This window comes from Apteryx rowi, unplaced genomic scaffold, assembly GCF_003343035.1.
Source record: "Apteryx rowi isolate R43461 unplaced genomic scaffold, aptRow1 scaffold_566, whole genome shotgun sequence".
Classification (NCBI taxonomy): Eukaryota; Metazoa; Chordata; class Aves; order Apterygiformes; family Apterygidae; genus Apteryx; species Apteryx rowi.
This window is the reverse complement of record NW_020450834.1, coordinates 212,465-229,114: the sequence shown is the minus strand read 5'-3', so window position 1 is coordinate 229,114 and position 16,650 is coordinate 212,465. Positions and strand designations below refer to the sequence as shown.

The window sequence follows — 16,650 nt, the reverse complement described above, 5'->3', positions numbered from 1 at the left end:
GTTCGTTTAGAGAGATCCCGGCGGCGGGCGCCCTTCGCTCCGGCATTGAGAGAGGCGCTACGGGCGCACGCGGAGGGCGGCGAGGGCGCGAGGCAGCCGGCCCCAGGCGCTGGCTCCGTCCCGTCGGAGGCTCTCCTGTCTCCTCACTCTAGTCCTTGAGGGTTTTCTTGCTGCGGGCGTTCCACATGCCGCGTTTGGAGTGGTAGTAATGGTAAAAGTTCCTGAGACGTAAGCGCTCCACCTCCAGCCCGCTCTGAAGGACCCTGCGGCAAGACGGGACGGAGYGGGGAGAGCTCAGAGAAAGGAGGGGAGGGACGCGGGTGCAGCTTCGAGGCTTCCTAAAATGACTTTTCCCCCCCCATCTCATGTCCCAGGGAATCCCGGTCTGCCCTCCGACAAGTTCCCATCGGCATATCGGGAAAGAGCTTTGCTAGTGTTCAAAGATTAGGAAACGCTACGGGGAAAGGCTCTCCGCGGCGCACACGCAAATCTGCGTCGGGGCCGGCCCCAGACTGCCCCGCTGCACCCGCGGGTGGGGAGGCGGTGGGCTCCCAGCGCCCTCCCCCAGCCTCACCTGTCCARGAGCTCCCAGTCCTCCCCGCCCCAGCGGTCTCGGAACTCCTCCGTGTTCATCCCTCCGACCCGGTCGAAGTCCGACTTGTAGATGCCGAAGAGGCCGAAGCCGTTCACCTCCCAGTAGCCTGGGGGGGAAAGGAGAGGCGAGAGTGGCGAGGCAGCGATGGGGCACGGGGCTGCGGCRCCATCACCCCCGGGCTCTCGCCGCTGCCGAGGCCTCGCCTGGAAAGCCACAGCCAACGGGAACGCCCCGTCCCAACCACCGCTTTCCACCCCGGACCCGTCATCAGTCCCACAGCCTCCTCCTGCCGGGGCTCGCAGGGCGGCAGCGCCCGGGGGACGACTTACCGTTGGGCTCGCGCGGGGAGCTGCCGCAGCTCAGCCTCATGACGATGGGCGCGTAGGCCAGCTTCCCCTCCACGCAGTGCTTCCGGATGCTGTCCAGGATATTGGGGGGGAAATGGATGTGCAGGTCGCACAGGAACACGATGCTGTGGCCGTCCTGAGGGAAGGGGACAGACACGAGCGGGAGGCGTCGCAAGGCGGCTCGACTCACCGCAAAGGGGAAAACCCAAAACTCCACCAAGAGGAGAGACGTTTCCTCTCCCCGTCTCACCTCAATGGTGTCCACGCCGGCCTGCAGCCCAGCCGAGCGCTCGAAGTTGCCCGTGCGCCGCAGGTACTGGTAGCTGGGGAGAAAGCGCAGGGTGGTTAGCGCTGGCGTTGGCCACCAACACGGCCAAGAGAGGGAGAGGGACCAGGAACGAGGAGAGATCTGCCCGGGAAGGGGGGCGGACGCCAGGCTGACAGCACCGCGGGCAGCCCCCGCAAAGGCAGAAGAGGTGCACACATCCTGGCTCTGTCCCCGCTCCTCCACATCGGGGCCAAGCACGTCAAAACCCCRGGAAAAGAGAAGGAGGAGAGGGGCATCGGGGCAGAAAGGCCGGGCCTGGAAAGCAGTGGGCAGGTTGTGTTAGCCCTGAGATGACCTGTGGTGCCTGCAAGGAGCCRTGCAGCCCCCCGCCACGTCCCCTCGGGCAGCCGGGAGGGCCAGGAGATTTTGGGGAGCTCCCCGGGGTGCGTTACCGGGGCAGYTGGGCCTCCTGCAGGGCTTTCTCTACATCCATGTCGTCGCTGTCGAAGTCCACGAGGATGACGTTGAAGTTGGCGTCCTTCGTAGCCCAGTAGAGGCCGGCCATGTCCGAGATGAACTGCTGGACCCAGCGCGCCTGGTTCTTCACTGCCGGACACAGCCACAAACGCCTCTCAGGGCTCAGCCTCGCTGCCGGCGGGGGCCGAGAGCTCCCCCCTTCCCCAGCCCAACCAGCACCCCCTCCCCGCATCCCGCTCTCGCATACCGGGGACCACAAAGTGCACCATGACGTCCTGCTTCCAGCTGAGACGCAGGGGCCGGCACAGGACGGGCTTCCCGTAGAGGACGCTCCACGTGCTCGGCTGGGGCTCGGTGGCGGCTGGGGCCGGCCCCTCGGGGTTGGCCTCGGTGCTGTCGTCCTGCTTGCCCTGGTGCAAGAGGACGTAGACGTACTCGGAGAGCCGCACCGTCCGCTGGCCCCGCTCTGCCAGCTCCAGCTCCAGCAGGTAGCGGTTCCCCCGGGCCGTGTCCCGGCGTTTCTCCACGTTGACGATCCGCAGGAGGGTGTAGATGCTGTGGGGAAAGGGAGCCACCATCACCATGGGTTCTCCTTCCTCACATGGCCCCACAACGTGGTCTTGCTCCCCTCACCCAGGGGGTTGGTCTGAACCCACCATCCCATTCCCCCAGCCCCAAGGAGCCGAACGAGGTGAAAACACATCCCCCCACCTCCCACCCGCTTCCTTCCTACCCGCCGTTCTTCTCGTTGAGCTTCTCCATGTACTGCGCCACCACGTCGACGACCTCGCTCTCACTCAGCTGCAGGTTGCCGGACACGTTGCAGCGCAGGTCGTTCCAGTCGGAGCGCAGGAGCTCGAAGTCCACTGAGCTGACACTGAACGTCCTCTGCCAGTTGATGGAGTCCTCCAGCCAGCTCTGCTGCAGCTCCCCGTTCTCGTAGCTGTAGTCTGACACCTCTTCCTCCTCCTCCTCTTCCTCCTGGCCCTTTCCTGGGCCCTCTCCTCCCTCCTGCTGAGAYGCCGTCATTTCCGACATCTTCAGAAAGGATGTCACCCGTGTCCCATCCAACAGGGCTGCCTCGGAGGAGTTGTAATCGGTGGTGGCCGCCGTCCTGCCCGGGCTGGTTGTAGTGTCCTCATGGGTCTCCCTGCTGAAGAGCCCGTCGGCTCCCGGGGYGAGGAGGCTGGGCAGTGCCCATCGCTCGCCCCTCGGCTCTTCCCGCTTGTACAGCCGCTCCCACCGTCTGCCCCCCAGCCTGGTGCTCTTCCGCTTGGCAGCACCCCTCTCCTTGGAGATGTTGCTCAGGAGCCAGGGGACCCGGTGGCCAGGGATGGTGCGGAGCTTGCTGGAGGGGACAGGACGCCTCTGAGGGGTCCTGGAGCGAAGATGCACTTTCTTCAGGGGTTTTGGATAAAGGAAGATGCCGGGGAAGGCCGGTTCCTGAGGCAGGACCTTGCGCTTCCCTGGCTGCAGCCTGGTCACGTACACCTTCTCCTGGGGTTTCCTGGGCTTTCTGTCCTGTTTGGGTGCTGCCGGCTTGCTGGGGGCTGGCGCTTTGGCTCTGCCACCAAAGATGGGAACAGAGAGGTGGGGCTGGAGGCCCAGGGCACCAGCACGCTTCGAGGATGACAAGAGCCCCAGCTCATCCTCGTCGCCCTCGCCGGGCTCCTGGGGCAACCACCTGAGCATCCGCCCGGGGAGCTGCTCCTGCGCGGGGCCCGTATCCTCGTAGCCGCCGAGGCCCGCGGGGGTGGCCGCCGCGGGGCTGGCGCTGGCGCTGGCGCTGGCGCTGGCCTGGCGGGGCACGCTCCACCTTCCCAGCCGCGCAGCGGGGCTCGCCTTGTTCCGGGCCCGGCCCTGCTTGCGCCGAAAGCTGTAGTAGTCCGGGTCGTCTCCGTAATCCCCAGCGGCCRGCAGGATCTGTTTCTTTTTGGCTCCAGGTACCAGCCCGAGGCTCCTCTCCTTAGTTGCGGGTGGTGGGTCTGTGGGCTCAGGGCTGTCCRCTCCTTCCTCCTCCTCCTCTTCTTCCTCCAGGAAATCTAGGAAGCAAAGCCAGAGATGGACGCCCCAGGGGTCCTGGCTGTTCAGCACAGACATCTCTGCAGCGCGCTCGCCCAGGACAAGCGGGCAATGTCTGCCTGTGCACCCCCAGGGAGATTAACCTGCAAGCTGCCCCTGGGTGACGGAGACTCAAAGCTGGCAGGAGCTGCCTGCAGCTCATCAGTTGCTGGGATGACTGGTGGAGGCTCCGTTAAGCCTTTCCAACCTTGGCTACACCTTGGCATTACTCCTATTTCATCCGGGAACAAATCTAGCTGGCCTGGGAGATGGCCTCGCCAAGCTGCAAACCAACAGCAGAGGCAGGCTCTGAATTCCCCAGCTGCTGCTGGTCTCCACGAGTGCCCCGTCTGCACGGACATCTCTGAGCTCTGCCCCAGGTCATCGTATCCTCCTGCCACCGCTCGGAGAGACCGAGGCCGACGTTGCAGCCCGGCAAGTCTGCTGATAACAGTATCCTGCAGCGCTGGGTGGCTGGGCCAAGCGGTGAGCGCGACCGCCGAGCCGTCCCTGAGCCTGCGGGTCTGCTTGGAGGCAAGCTGCTCTGCGCAGCCCTGCCGTCCCCGAGGCAGAGCCCTCGGCCTCCCCTCCAGCCTCGGCACGTCCTCACGCGCCGTATCTCTGAGCAGATGGGCTGGTGGGTGAGGACGCCGGGACCTCCGCCCCCTGCCAAGCTGCTGAGAGATGCCCGAAAGCTGCCAGCAAGCAGGCATGACTCACTGTCTGGGTTGAGGAAGAGAAACGCTCGCTGGCGTGGATCCTCCTCCTCTTCATCCATCTTCATGTACTTATAAAACCCGAACCTGGGTGACAGAAGCGAGAGATAAGTTCCCAGCGATAAGGGAGGAAGGGAGGGGTGTACCTGCAAATGCACGGGTGCGCGTTGCCATGCACACGGACACGCTCAAGGTTGCRAGCGCGTACGGCCCGGGGAACACCCAGCGCAGGCGCTGAGGCCCGGCCCAGCTCGGCTCTGCCAGCTTTGATGTGCTGGGAACCCAGCCCAAGAGCGCTGCCAGCCCTCGAGCTGCTGCCTGCCCCAAACCCTGAGCACGAGCCAGCCCGGAGGTGTCCCTTCACYGGGGGACGGGGTTTGGGGCCACCAGGCCGAGGACACATCCCCTCCGAGCTGATTTTCTGGGGTGCTCAGAGCGAAGGGCTTGGAGYGGCCTGCTGACGGCAGCCCTTCGCCAAGGGCTGGCCTCCCCCCCTCCACGTACCACCGCCAAACACCGGCCCCCCCGGCGCTTACTTCTCCAGGTAGAGGGGAGACTCCCGGTAGAAGCACTTGTTCTCCGTCTCCATGTGAGTGAGGCGAGTGAAGTCGTTGGGGTACACGAACGAGAGGTAGACCTGGGGGGAGCGAGGACAACGCGGGTCACCCGAGCACAGAGGCGCGGCGCTGAGCGGCCGGGCTCGCTCCGAGGAAGAGGAGCGCYGAGGCCACCAGTACAGTCCCCCCAACAGCGAGGTCCCCCGGTCCCTCTGCCCAACGCCAGCTGGGTCCATCCCAGTTTTGGAGACTGCCAAGGGGGCTTTTGACCCGCACCCGTTTGGGTCAAGAGGGGGAAAATTCAGCCCGACCCTCCAGCGAGGGACATCTTCCCCCGGGTGTTAACGCCTCTGCCAAATCCGGGGAGCAGAGCCCCAGGGAAACGGCAGGCACAGGGCGGTAGCGGCRGGGCGAGACGCGTCGCAGGGGGAGCGCGCCCCCGCTTCCCTCCCGGCCGTCGCGGGGAGACACTTACAAATTGCAGGCCCTGGTAGCGGGCGATGGGGAAGTCCTTCACCACGTAGGTGGGGCTGTAGGCACAGGGCACCAGCACGTTCTCCACTCGGGACGCCTCTATCGCCGGGGCTAAGGAGAGGGCAGCCGCGGCTCAGCCCCAACCCTGCGCGCCGCCCTCCAGCCCAGCCCGTGCTCTTACCCCCCCAATAGCCCCACTCGCGTTAGATTTTATAGCTCAAACCATCCCAAAGTGTCCCCCTGCGGCCAACCCAGAGAGACGCTTGTCCCCAGCATCCCTCAGCTGTCCCCCTACTGCAGGCCACGCCAGCACAACTTCTTCACCCTGGTGATGGACAGAGGGTGGGAGGGACGCTGTATCAGCCAGGTCCTGCCTTTTTCCTCCCCCAGCGAGCCATGGAGTAGTGCAAGGGCCCGGTCTCAGCCTGAGGACGCTCCAGCCCCACTTACTGAGGAAGAAAGTGTCCCTGGGGTCAGGCTTCAGCATGTCGGCCCCGTGCTCGTCTTGCTGCGCCTCCCAGAGGTAGCTGCCGCTGTGGCTGGCCAGGGACTGCGGGATGTGCTCCACGTGGTTCATCTTCAGGGACGATTCGTCTGCGGGAGGAGAGTGCGGGCGCTGAACCCACGGGGCTCCCGCCTCAGAGCGCTATCGCCTTCGCCTGCCTCCGTGCCCATCCGATGGCACGAGCCCTCCCGTCCTGCTGTGCCCCCATCGCCTGAGGCATGCCGAGGCTCAGCCTGGAGCCGGGGCTTTCGCCGGCTGCATCCGAGCCCCGAGGTGAGCCAGCCCAGGCAAGGCGTCCCGGCTGCCCTGGGAAACCGGGAGCATCCTCCAAGACAGCACTTCCAAACCTCTTCAAACCTGCAAGATGGGGAAGGGACAGTCCCGGCCCGTTTCGTGGCTCTCACGCCCAGCTCCCAGGTGCTGCCTGCCCCAAGCACCCAGCGGCACCTGCTCCCTTTCCGGGAAGGTTTCACAGCCCTGCRTGGTGCAGGTCTGTGAGGAAACAAGCAGGTCCTGATGGGAGCAGGACCCCTTCCCGAGCCCGAAATGCTTGTGCGCAACGGTGGCAGGGAAATCCTGGGTGCTGGAGCACGGGGAGATGGGGGACACCCAGCTCAGAGGCGATCATCCCCCATGCCCTGGGGACAGACTCCCCATGGGTGACTTCGCTTCTTCCCAGGACACTGCTGGCATCCGAAGGAACTGGGAAGCAGGAGAGAGCCAGCGCTGATGGATAGCAGTCAGGGGGAAATATATCTGTGCCTCATCCATCTCTCAGTCACCTGCATCAATACCTCAGTCTCCTCCACACCAGCCTCCATCCCTCTTCTGCCCATTGATCCCTGCATGTTGCATGTCCCCTGCTGCCTTATCGACACCTTCCAGGGCACGTTTAATGACCAGCCCTCAAGCGTATTGAGCACCAGGGCAGCACCCATCTATCAAACGGTTTCTTGCTGCCAGGCCAGGAAAGGGGCACGAAGCAGAAGATCGATAGATTTAATTAAATCCCACACCATCCATCCCCACTTACACGACAGCTCCTCATAACTCAGGGCCGGGGCAAGGAGCCGAGGAGCTCGCTGAGGAGCAACTCCATAGTCTCATTAGCAGGGAGGAGGCTGGAGCGGCTGAGGGAGCTGCGTTTCCATGCGTCGCCTCCGCGTCCCAGTCCCGGGAAGGCCACAGCGCACCGCCAGCATCACCCCTACCCACTGCAGCCTCCTGCCTCATTCCTGACGGTTCCAGATGCTGAGATCGGCCCATTTTTCCCCCAGGGATTTGGTTTCCACCCTAGGCTCTGGTGCTGTCTCTGCCCCGCGAGCTGCCCGGCTGCACTGATGCGTACGGAGCCTCTGAGAGCAAAGCGCGGTGGCTGGCCTGCCACAGCCGCACGCGAAGGTGTGCGCACGCGCCTCCATCGCGCAGCAAGCCGAGGCAGACCAGGGGCTCTTACCTGTGTAAAGAGAAATGTAGGAGGAGTCGATCACTTCAAACTTCAAGCTGGGGAGGAAAACTCGCCACTAGAAGAGAGGGAGAGAGAGAAAATCAGTGCCGGGGGTTCAGGATCCAGTTGTCCAGCCCCAGGCACCCTAGGCCAGGTCCTCCTCCATCCTCAGCTCCCAGTAATTTACCCCCAGGCCCTGCACTTTCCGCAGCCCTGACCCCGCAGGAATGAAAGGGCTGATCCGACCCCAGCACAGATCCAGGCCTATCTCTTGCCATAATGCAGAGCGATTCGGGATTAGCACACGGGCTCGTTCCCGTCGCAGTTGGAGAAGGGAGGTGGGGGAGAAGGAGCCCTTCCTGGCTGCTTTGCGTTTAGCAGAGGGGCTGAAAGGAGCCTCTTTTTAAGGGCTAATATTTCACCCTCCGTGCTGGAGAAGCCATGGTCYGAAGAGGTGGAAAGCTGGGGGTCTTTTCCTGACAAGGAGGACATCTCAGCACCACCAGGAACCCCATCCAAAGCCTGTCTTGCGCTAAACCCTAGGGCACCTTCTTCCCGCGTCTCTCTTCGGCCGCTGCATAAACAAGCTGGCATTGATTTAAGGGGGTCTGCATAGCTGTCTGCGCTGATTTGACTCCAGACGTTTTAAAAGCATGCCTGGAGATGGATGCGAGCCTTTGTCCAGACAAGCCCTTAAACACCCACAGGGAAAGATGCATTAGGGCCCTTCGTTTTTTGTTTCTCTCTTTAAGAGCATCTGAAAGGCTTCCCTCCCTCCAGCAAAAAAACGTCTCCCCCATCTGTTTGTTTTTCACATTAGAAATTCAGATCTTAATCTGCGCTGGATGCTCCAAGATGGAGCCCTTGGAGGGCGAAGTCGAGCRATGGGGAGGAGAGAGGCGAGGAAGGGGTGTCGTCTGCCTCTCCGATGCTTTGCTGGCGCAAGTTTGACTCCAGTGATTAATGACTGCTTGGGAGAAAGGAAGCCTTTGCTAAAGAGCCAACATCGTCCCCTCCCGAAGAAAGCCTGAGCTCCCAAGACATACGCTCCAGGCCTTGCCAGGGTTGTGCAGCCAAGACAGGCAAGTTCGGATTTGACATTCCTGATATTTCAAAGGTGGAAAAAGAAAAAAAAGGAGCCACTCTGCTTCTCATCCATCTCTCTCAGTGCTGAATCCGCAACACAAGCGGGCAAGAAGGAGGTGGGATGACAGCTCAGGGGGTGACACACACGGACAGTGTCCTGGCTGGGACCTCTGCGTCTGCCCTACTGCTCCGGGCTCCTCCGAGAAGCTGTGAAGGAGCCTGCGGGGGACCTGTCCTCCTCTGCCAGCCCTCCTCTCTTCTGTGGAGGTGCGCAGCCAGCAAGGGGGAGAGAGAGGGGATGGGACTGACCCAGCAGAGCCTGGTGTCTGATCCACCGCCGAAGCCCAGAGCGGGACCCCTCCAGCGGACGCTCCATTAGCATCCGTTACGGGAGGTGCATCGGCAAGGCAGGAGCACAAAGGAGGCATGACAGGGACTTCAGCTCCTGGAAGGCCATCGGCATGGAAGGATCAGAGGAGCAGGGAGCAAAGCAGCCCGTGCCAGGTATCCTGGGCAGGAACGGCCCCTTTGCTGAGGGAGCCCAGGGAGAGAAGAGCCTCCATCTGAGCAACGCTGGCTCGTCCCCTCTGCAGACTGGGCTGCTGGCTGTGCTCCAGGATAAAGCATTTTAACGCACATCAGGAAAGGCCCTGGCCTTGCCTCAGAAAGCGTGACGAAATCAGCCTGAAAGGAGCCTGCTGGGCATTTACTCACGCCAACTTCCACGTGGTCCGAACCTCGGTCGTCTTGTTTGTGGAGCAGCTCAAAGTAGTAGCGTCTGGAGGACATGAGGCTGCAAAAGAAGGGAAGAGGCCGGTTAGAAAATAGCGCTGAACCGACTGCTACTGCAGCTGGGGCGACGGGGAGCCTGCAGGCCCTCGGCACCGGAGGAGCCGCCTCTGGAAGCTGTCTCTGCCTTGCCCACGCGTGGCTAACACTTCCCGGGGCAGGGAGAAAGGGAGATTGCGAGTGAGAAAGAAAGGATATAGGTGCGCAAAAGCAGGAGGGAGATGGAGCAGGGGTGGGGTGCTGGCAGCCCCAGAAGGGCCGGCGTTGGCCCRGGGGGCCGGCAGCGGGAACGCACTTACTGTAGAGGCTTGGAGACTTGGGAGCTGAACTTGGTAAACTCTCCCGGGGCTGTCCACTCGGTGCCCAGCTGGGGAAGGAAGAACGAGCGTGTGAATGCGCGTCGGGGGGGGGGGTCACAGGCCAAGAACAGCCAGATCCCAAAAATGCACAGGTGTGAATACAGATCACTGGATTTCTAACTCCGGGAGCTGATGCCGAGAAAATCCATGAGGCAATATTAAAACTCCTATCCTGGGGCACATGCTGGTCTTCAGTAGCTACAATTAGGACACGATCAAGGAGGAGACGGCTGTCACAACCCAAACAGAGTCTCGCCGGGGGCAGAGGTGGAGGCCTGGAGATGCTGAGATGGCCTGACATTTCCCAGGGGGGGCAAAGAAGCAGGAGAGCTGCCTCTGGGAAAGTCACACAAGATCCCTGCACACTCAGAGGTGCTGCAGCAGAGGGACTGAGACAGAAGAACCAAGGAGCGAAGGCGCCTACCTTGCCCACAAACGCAGCCAGCCGGGAGTTGGACGGACTCTCGTCAGAGCTGAGCCAGAACTCCGAATTGTCATCGGATGCCACAGAAAACTGGAAGTCCCCTGGGGAGAGAGCAAAGGAGAACGTCACCATGCCGGAATAAAGCAACCCTGTTGGCCTGGGGTGGGTGTCTGAAGGGGACGGTGTCTCCTTGTGACCTGGGGAAAYGGTGGGGATGGGTGGACAGAGGCAACAGGTTGCCCCAAGCCTGGGCTCTGTCCTGGATAGGGCTGGGGCTTCTTCTCTATTCAAAGCATCCAAGGAAAAGGATCTTTGCTCCAGGATGACTTTCCCACCCGGGAGCCAGAGTACTAGGTACTGCAAGGGGCTCTCTACTTCTCCAACACCCTTTTTGCCCTTGCATGGCCCCAGAAGGGGGAAGGAGGCAGCCTCTGACGAGGCAGAGCTCAGTCACTCACCATCCTTGAAGGGGTGGATGTAGCCAAAAATCCGCAGCCCGTAGTTCTTCCACTTGGGCGACACGGCCAGCTTTCTCACCGTGGTGCGGGTCTGGGGAGGCGAGGATGGGGTGTGAAAGCAGGAACGGTTCCCACCCAGGCTCAGGCCTGGCAGCAACATCACCCAGCCCACCTCCATCTCATCTTCCTGCGGTCCTGTGCCCCTGGAGCCAGGGGGGATGTGGGGGGTCCCATCACCACCCACCGCTCCCCTCCTGCCCCGCTCGGGAGCCTGGATGGCTCCAAAGGGAATCACCTGTCCCGAAACGAATCCGAAAGCCCGCAGGCAAAGGTCTCGAGTAGGCACCAAGCCAGGAGAGATCAAGCAGCTCCCAGGGAGGAGAAGGGATGAGCAGGCCSTCCCTCCAACCCACCGCCACGGGGTGCTGGACTCACGTGGGGAAAGAGCGGAAAATGGAGGTTCTTCCTCAGGTGCCTCACTGCCCCTCCGCACCAATCTTCAAAGACGTGCAGGTTCGCCTTGCCTTTGTACTGCAGGACGAGAGCACGGCAGCGAGGGATGGAGGTGGGCCCTCCTCTCGTCCCTCCTCGGCTCCCAAAGACAGCTTCAGGGCAGGCCAAAACACGCGAGCAAAAGCCCTACGGGGGTCTGACGGCAGTGGGTTTGCCGGGACCTCCTGGCCGGCTCAGGCGCTGCAGCCTGGCAGCTACCCAAGCAACGTTTTAAGCCAGGAGGAGATTGGGAAAAGGGATACGGCGAGGAACACCAGCTCTTAGCTCCCGCCCCACGTTTCGGATGGGAAACCCGGGAGGYGGCAGATGCAAAACACAGCTCGGCTTCCAACACAGAGGTTTAACTCCAAAGCTTGTTGGATACAAAACCAGCCCTGGCTTTCGGGTGGGAGAAAGGCTGAAACGGAAAAGCCCCCCTGTCCCTGAAGTAGATGTCCTCCCCGCTGCCAGCCCCTCTCCCCCCACCGCCAGCTCTCCCGCGGACGCCCGCTCAGCCCCAGAGGACTGCAAGGCAGGTCTCCGCCATCGCGGGCCACCCTTGGCGAGCAGCCCAGCTGCCTAATTTACGGGCTGCCCGAGGAGGGCTGACACGGCTGAGCGAAGGTCCCCCGCTCCCGTCAACGCATGGCCGCGTTATTGATGTCTCTCCCTGCTCGCGACCAGCTGGCGCAGCCAGCCCCGGCGGCTGGCTCGGGGGGCCCACGGGGTGCTCCCACGTCCCTCTCGCCCGCCTGGGCTCAGCCCCACCAACAGCACGGTGCCAGGATGGCCCAGAGGAGCTCAAGGGATCGGCAGACCCCGCAACCAGCCTGCCTTCCTTCCAGGACCATCATCACCACCTCCAACCCCTCGCTGCTCCCCGTTCCCACTGCTCCCCACGCCGACGGCCCCCTCCCCGGCTCACCTGCTCGTTCCAGGGCAACGCCTGCTTGGTCAGGTTGAGTTTGGGAYGCCTGGTGGCTCGGTCAGACCGTCGGCCTCTGGAAAACCAGCCGTCCGAGTCCTGCCCGTCGCTCTGCCGAGGAAGCGGAAAGGGAGATGAGAAACAGGGAGACGGGGGCCAGCGCACCCGGGACCGGCACGTGGYGCAACCCATTCCCTTCTCCAGATGGTGAGCGAAGGCCACTGCTCCGCTTTAACCCAYGGGGCCGGGGAGCTGTTTGCCTGCTCTGCCCAGAGGTTTCCCTGCCGCCGCAGGTGGCATTTCCATGGCTTGGCAGCCTGGAGGAGAAATCCTGCCCTGAGATGAATCCAAGGAGGGAACCGGAGCCTTGCGGGGAAGCGATCTGCCAAGCAGAGGGGCTTGCAGGAGGCTTCTCTCGATCTAAACATCTCTTTGGGAATGCCACTGCAGCTGGCACAAGACCCACCAGCACACGCTGCCCTTGGCAGCGATCTCCTCGTGTCCTCCAAGCTCTCCCAGAGCCCGACAGCGTCTCCCAGGGCCCATAGGAGGGTCCCACCGTGCAAGGTGCCRTACGTCTCTCGCGCCAGCCCTGCTAGGGGAGGTGGAAAGGCGTTTCTGAAGCAAGGCAAAAGCTCACAGCGCTACCTGCGAGGAAAAACAGGGCACCCTGGCACGAGGCAGGAGGAGGCAGAAAAATATTGGCAAGACGTCCCGGGGAGTAGAGTTTCAAAATGTTCCAGCCAAACTTGTTTCCCTTCCTCTGCTGAAAAGTGCTCCTTCTCCAGAACAGAACACTTTCTGTTCATCTGCAATGGTYGTCTTTTTCCATAGACTTCAGAAAACGAAATATTTTGGGCTCCGTTTCCCAAAGAACGGAAGCTCCGGGCGATAACGCAGTCTCTTACGGCCGCCTGTCACCGACTCGTGCACTTGCCGAGGGGTTTTGTCTGGAACTGACTGATGGACAAGTATCTCAAAAACATCCAATCCCTACAAGTTTTCTGGTGACAGCCTGCTCAGACAAGGCAAGAGAAATCCAAATTAGTGAAGAGCCGCGACGCGAACTCAACCCGGCTATCACACACCAGAGACTCTACCCGGCGGCGGGGAGGAAAAAGGGGAGGASAGGGAGACACCCAGATGACACCAAACCAGGCTTCAAAACCTTCAGTTACGAGACTCCTTGTTCCCAGAGCTGTAAGGGGACGGGAGAGCAGAGAAATTGGAAAAAGCGGTGACTTAGAGCAAGGCACATCCCCGCCGCTGTCAGGTTAAGCTGCTCAGCGGACGCAGGCTGAGGAAGCAGGACGCCTCTCCGCTCCCCCTCTTCCCTGTAAGGGGATTAGGTTAATCCGATTGCTCGCGGCTCGTAATTTAGCGGGACTAGGCGAGCGTTCACCTTCGGCCGCCTTGCCGAGCTGGACACCACAAGCCACGCGGCACAAGCCCCTTCTCCCCACCGCGGTCACTTTGTCAAGGAAGGAGAAAAGCAGTGTCGAGAAAGCGAGGCCCGTTAGGATACACGGCACTAGGGAAATAATTAGGAAACTCTGCCTAATCCAACTCATTAAAGTCCCGGAGGAGGGGAACGATGCCCTTGGAAGACATTATTAGGGAGGTGGCGTAATTGCGCTGCGATCGCTCGAAGGAAGGATTCCTTCTCCGACCTGGAAAAGCCAAGCTGTAATTACAGAGCAGCCTTGAGATATGGCACCAGCGTCCGGGTCCTCCAAGTGCGGATGGCACGGTGGGCATGCCCTTTCCGACTCCCTCCTCCGGCTTCTTCCAGCACGGACGCAAAAACACGCTCAGGCCTTTTTGGGGGTCCTGGATGGATCACGCGCTCCCAGGACCACGACCTGGGAAGAGCGGATGCTGGGAAAGGCCCACCCGGACGGCAACGCGCTGCAGGGACAAGGGCAGCCTCAGCGCCAGGAGCGAGCTGGTCGTCTCGCCCACGCCGGAGCGGCGCTGGCAGGAGCGGGGAGCTCGCTCGGGAGCTGCGGAAAAGCAGCTGCTTTGCAGCCGCGCCGGGCCGCGTGACTGACGTCCTCGTTCTCCTCCTTTGCGCAGAGCCTTTTCGAGGACAAGGAGATCCGAGCAGGAGTCCTCTTCTCCTCCACGCCCAGCGCAGGCTCTCGATTGCCCCCTGCCAGCAGGCCAGATGCAGTCAGCCTCTTCCACGTCCTTATTTCTCGCCGCCTGATTGCTGCCGAGCCTGAAGCCAGCTCCCGGTGCAGGTCCGTGCTCCGGAAACGCGGCTCTCCCGCTGGGACTGTGGGAGAGAGAAGCCTCGCTGTTCCTCCGCGGCGAGGGACACGGACAGGTCGCTGTCCCTTGGGCAGTGATTTGCTGAAGGTGGGGACAGATGGGGCTTTTAAGCAAAGACCTAGCGATGCTGTAGATCTCTAGGAGGTGCCGCAGTCGCTGGGCAGGGCCTCTGCAGTGCGAGGCATGAAAAGATGGGCACCGAGAGTCCTCCAGACGCAGCGCGAGAGGCCGTGGGGATTCGATGATTTCCCCTCTCTCCAGACACAACGCACTCACCCGTGCTTCCTCCAGGCTCCTGGATGGATCAAGTACCACAGCCTGGACAGCAGCTGCCAGGAAACGGGATGGTGGTCTCGCCTCCGGCAGGGCTGTGCTGGCAGGAAGAGGGAGCTCGGGACCAGGGTGCATGATCGATGTCCTCCTTTTCCTCCTCCGTACCAGCCCCTTGTGAGGGGCAGGGAGAAATTGGAGCAGAGAAAAGGAGCTGGCAGCAGTCCCTCTCCGAGCGTCCCACCTGCCAGCCCTGCTCCTGCACCGACGGAGCGACCAGCAGCTCCTCTCCTCCCTCTCTCAAAACCCCCCGGTTTTAGACCAGTCCGACTCACTCGCCCCTCTCCAGGGAGCATCACGCCCCGCACGGGGCTCGGGCTGCCTGCCAGAGGGACCGCAGGGCTGCCCGCCCGGGGACGACGCAGGCGAGGGGGTAGAGGAAAGCAGGAGGGAGGCTGAGTAATAGCAGCGATGAAAAAAAGCAGCATGCAAAGGAAATCATCCAGGGACGAGAAGCGCAGGGGGATCCCCCGCAGCAAGAGGGAGACAGAGAAACAGCCAAAAGAGGGATCAGGCAGCTGCACGGCCTCATCCTGCTCCTGCCCTGCTGTGCTGTGACCAGGAGCAGGCTGMCTCTGCCCTGCTTGGCCCCAGCACCTCTTTGGGAAGGATGAGAGCAGGCACTCGAAGCGAAACGTATGGAGGACTCGAGATCCTGGCCAAGGCACCCATAGGCCCACAGCGGCTGCAGTCGCCTATCAGCCGGGGCAGCCAAGCCTGTTCCCGGCTCCGAGAGGGCCGGCGGCAGCCCGGTGCCAGCGACGGACTAACCCCCTGCAGCAGCACCCGCTGCAGCCGGCGGGCCGGAGAGTGGCCTTGCTGACAAGGACCCAGGGGCCTGGTGACAGGCTGAGCAGGAGGCAGCGGGGTGCCCTCGTGGCGAGGATGCCAACCTCCTCCTGGGCTGCATCATCAGGATGTATGCCTGCCATGAAGGCAAGGCAAGGCAAGGGGTTATTGCCCTCCGTGTGGCTCTGGTGAGACCAAATCAGGGATACTGGGTCCGGCACAGGGCTCTCCAGCTCAAGAAAGACCCGGCAAATCGGAACGAGTCAGGTGGAGGCTACCGAGATGGTCAGAGACTGGAGCACAGGACACAGGAGAGGCCGGGTTTGTTCAGCAAAGCAGGATCCTACCGCTCTCTACAGCTATCCGACGGGTGGCAAACCCCGAACCAAGAGGTTGTGCGCTCTCCTTCCTCAGATCTAATGGAAATGCAGGCGGACAAGGCTTGGAGCAACCCGCTCTAGTCAGCCCTGTGTTGAGCCGGGGGGGGATTGAGCAGAGACCTCCGCGAGTCCCACCTCGACCACTCCACGACCCTCCGATCATCACCTGCTCCTCCTCACGGCTCTCGCTGGAGTCCTCGGCCTTCCTCCGCCGTGCCGACGCCGGCGCCGCGGGCGGCCGCCTGCCGGGATCCGTCGCCTCTCCCAGCCTCTCGCCATCTGCGGACGCGAACAGAGAAAGGAGTGGGACAAACCCCGGCCCCCAGCACCCGCCCGCGCGCGGGATGAGCGCAGAGCCGCTCCCTCCCGACCTGCCCCATCGCCAGGCTCTGCCCAGGGGACACCGGCCCCCTCCGTTCCCAGTCGCAGGGGGGCACGACCATCGCCAACACGAGCTCAGACACGCGTTTTTAGGGATAGCTCCAGGCCGGCAAATCCCCCTTCGCCTCCCTCGGGGCCGAGCTGGGGCAGCAGAGAGACGTGCCAGGGCCTGGCTCGTATGAGGCTTTGGGCACCCGCTTGCCAAAATATCGCCACCGAGTCCCAGACAACTTCATTACCGTGCACTGGGATAATTAATCCCAGGCTACGGCCAACCCTGCTGCAGCTTAGCCTGATCTCCCTCGGCTGCTGGGAAGGGAGGGTTTATTTTAAAACGCCCTCCCTTCGCGGCACTAAAAATAAGCTGCCTCCCCAAAATAATGGCATGGATGCGAAACATTTATTAGCCGCTTAGCAGGGCATACCCCTTCCCTCCGCCGCAAGAGACGGGCTTAGGCAAACCCGGAGGAGAAAGAAAAGCAGCGTGGGATGGAGGAGGCGAGAAGCGCAGCTCCC

General features: G+C 62.3%; 1 protein-coding gene across 1 annotated transcript; it reads right to left on the bottom strand.

Annotated features, from left to right (window-relative positions):
• Window positions 1-31: 31 nt before the first annotated feature.
• On the bottom strand, window positions 32-16,370 carry B4GALNT4 (beta-1,4-N-acetyl-galactosaminyltransferase 4). Its single transcript, XM_026082073.1, has 20 exons — window positions 16,304-16,370; window positions 15,920-16,032; window positions 11,981-12,091; window positions 10,999-11,094; window positions 10,564-10,654; window positions 10,106-10,206; window positions 9,622-9,689; window positions 9,248-9,326; window positions 7,457-7,523; window positions 5,946-6,089; window positions 5,497-5,606; window positions 5,001-5,101; window positions 4,469-4,551; window positions 2,421-3,729; window positions 1,935-2,242; window positions 1,663-1,816; window positions 1,193-1,265; window positions 925-1,078; window positions 575-701; window positions 32-263 (listed from the first exon to the last, which is right to left on the bottom strand). The coding sequence occupies exons 1-20, from the start codon at window positions 16,368-16,370 to the stop codon at window positions 149-151; spliced, it is 3,471 nt and encodes a 1,156-aa protein (XP_025937858.1). The 3' UTR covers window positions 32-148.
• Between the last annotated feature and the right edge of the window lie 280 nt (window positions 16,371-16,650).